This window comes from Centruroides vittatus, unplaced genomic scaffold (assembly GCF_030686945.1).
Source record: "Centruroides vittatus isolate TY-2023 unplaced genomic scaffold, ASM3068694v2 scaffold_324, whole genome shotgun sequence".
NCBI classification, from domain to species: Eukaryota; Metazoa; Arthropoda; class Arachnida; order Scorpiones; family Buthidae; genus Centruroides; species Centruroides vittatus.
In genome coordinates, this window is record NW_027122701.1 from 699,000 (window position 1) to 700,793 (window position 1,794).

At 36.5% G+C, this 1,794-nt stretch overlaps 1 protein-coding gene across 1 annotated transcript; it reads right to left on the reverse strand.

Moving 5' to 3' along the window:
- Positions 1 to 219: 219 nt before the first annotated feature.
- Positions 220 to 1,524, reverse strand: LOC136988231 (uncharacterized). Its single transcript, XM_067286086.1, has one exon. The coding sequence runs from the start codon at positions 1,522 to 1,524 to the stop codon at positions 220 to 222; it is 1,305 nt and encodes a 434-aa protein (XP_067142187.1).
- Between the last annotated feature and the right edge of the window lie 270 nt (positions 1,525 to 1,794).

The window sequence follows — 1,794 nt, forward strand, 5'->3', positions numbered from 1 at the left end:
AAAAACCGTTAACAACTGACCTAATTAGAATAAAAATTAAAACGTAAATGGTACATAAGTGTAAAAATAAAATAACATACTACATTGATAAAATAACTGATACATTATAAAAGATACAACAAGTGTACAATAAGAATTCATTACCCGTACACAAGTATTAATGTTGCCTATCCTAACCAGAAATAATTCGATTAAAATATACTAAAGTTCAAGTGCCTTCTATAAGTTTTTAACGGCATATTTCCAAGCCGAAGGGAGACCCTCCGCGTCCCTTGCGTTAATGCATTTTTCTTTTAGTTTGCTTCTGTAAATTTCCATCATTTCAGCTATTCTTGCCAAGGTTGGGGAATGTACCTGTTTTATGATTTTCGCCTCATTCCACTGTACCAAGGATCCTTCAGCTTGCCCCATCTGGGCTAGTACCGTTGTATTGGACCCTTTTCTAATATCATACTTATGTTCCTTCATCCTTATTCCTAGGTTTCTAGTGGTAACCCCCACATACTCTTTGTTGATACCTAACAGCTGGTTCTCGTAGGGAATCTTATAAACACCCGCCTTATCTTCTTTTTTAACTAACCCTTTATCGTTTCCAAGTATTTTATACAAATTCGAAGCCCTTTTTAAGATCATCCTTGCATCCTTCATACTTGCCATTTCTTTCATAATCCCTCCTAGATATTTATTGAACGTAAATTTCGTGTACCTATAAGTCCCTTGTCTAGTGTCTTTATCACTACTGGTCTCAAATTTTCTGATAATTCCCTCAATAACTTTCCTCTTATAACCTAATGTTCCTGCTATCCGTATAATTCTTTCTATCTCCGTAACTCGGTCTATCACATTTTCACAGTATATAAAGGCCCTTCTAATCAAAGCTCTAAATGCCGCTAACTTATATTTATAAGGGTCATTAGAGCTAGCAGGGATATATAGTGGGTTATGCGTTGGTTTAATGAATACTCCAGTGGATATATGCCCTTTGCTAAATACGATATTAATGTCTAAGAAATGCAACATCCTGGAGCTTTTGTGCTCTAGCTTCAGGTTAAGGCCTTCTTCGTTTTCGTTAATTCTATCCACAAAGTTAGCAATTACCCGATTGTTCTTCCATATTATGAAAATGTCATCTACATATCTCTTGTAGTATACTATATCACTTTCGAAGCCGCGCAGCACTTTTAATTCTACTTTTCTAACAACAAGTTCGCAAAGGAGCCCCGAAATTGAGCTTCCCATTGGTACTCCTCTTTTTTGCTTAAATGTTTGGTCTTCGTAAACGAAGAAGGATTCGCAACATACTAGGTTAGCTATTTCTATAACCTCCTTTCTGTGTTGTGTTAACGTTGGGTTTTCTTTAAATAAGAACTCCAACAGCGCTTCTACGCAGGATTCCACCTTAATAGACGGGTACAAACTTTCGTAATCTAACACAGTTCCAACTTCTTCATCCATCAAAGTAATGCTTTGTAGATCTTTAACTACCATAACGGGATCCTTTACCACAAACTTATTACTTTCCATGAGTGTGGAGACGTATTCTTGCAATCTTTTTTCTAGGATAAATGTAGGAGCTTTTCGTTTTTCCACAATAGGCCTTATTTCCTTACCCTCTTTATGGGTTTTAGCGAAGGCAAAGAGTCTAGGTAGCCCTGGTCTAGGGTTCCGGCATTTTCGGACAAACGGCAATAACCTCGCTAGTTTGGTTTCCTCCAGTTTTTTAACCCTTCTATCAATATTTTAAACTATATTACTGTTGACCTTGATACATTCTGTTTTTCTGATATATTCTTC

What these genes read in the sequence shown, in the direction of transcription:
- LOC136988231 (XM_067286086.1), bottom strand. Translation starts at nt 1,524, where the DNA reads ATGGAAAGTAATAAGTTTGTGGTAAAGGATCCCGTTATGGTAGTTAAA.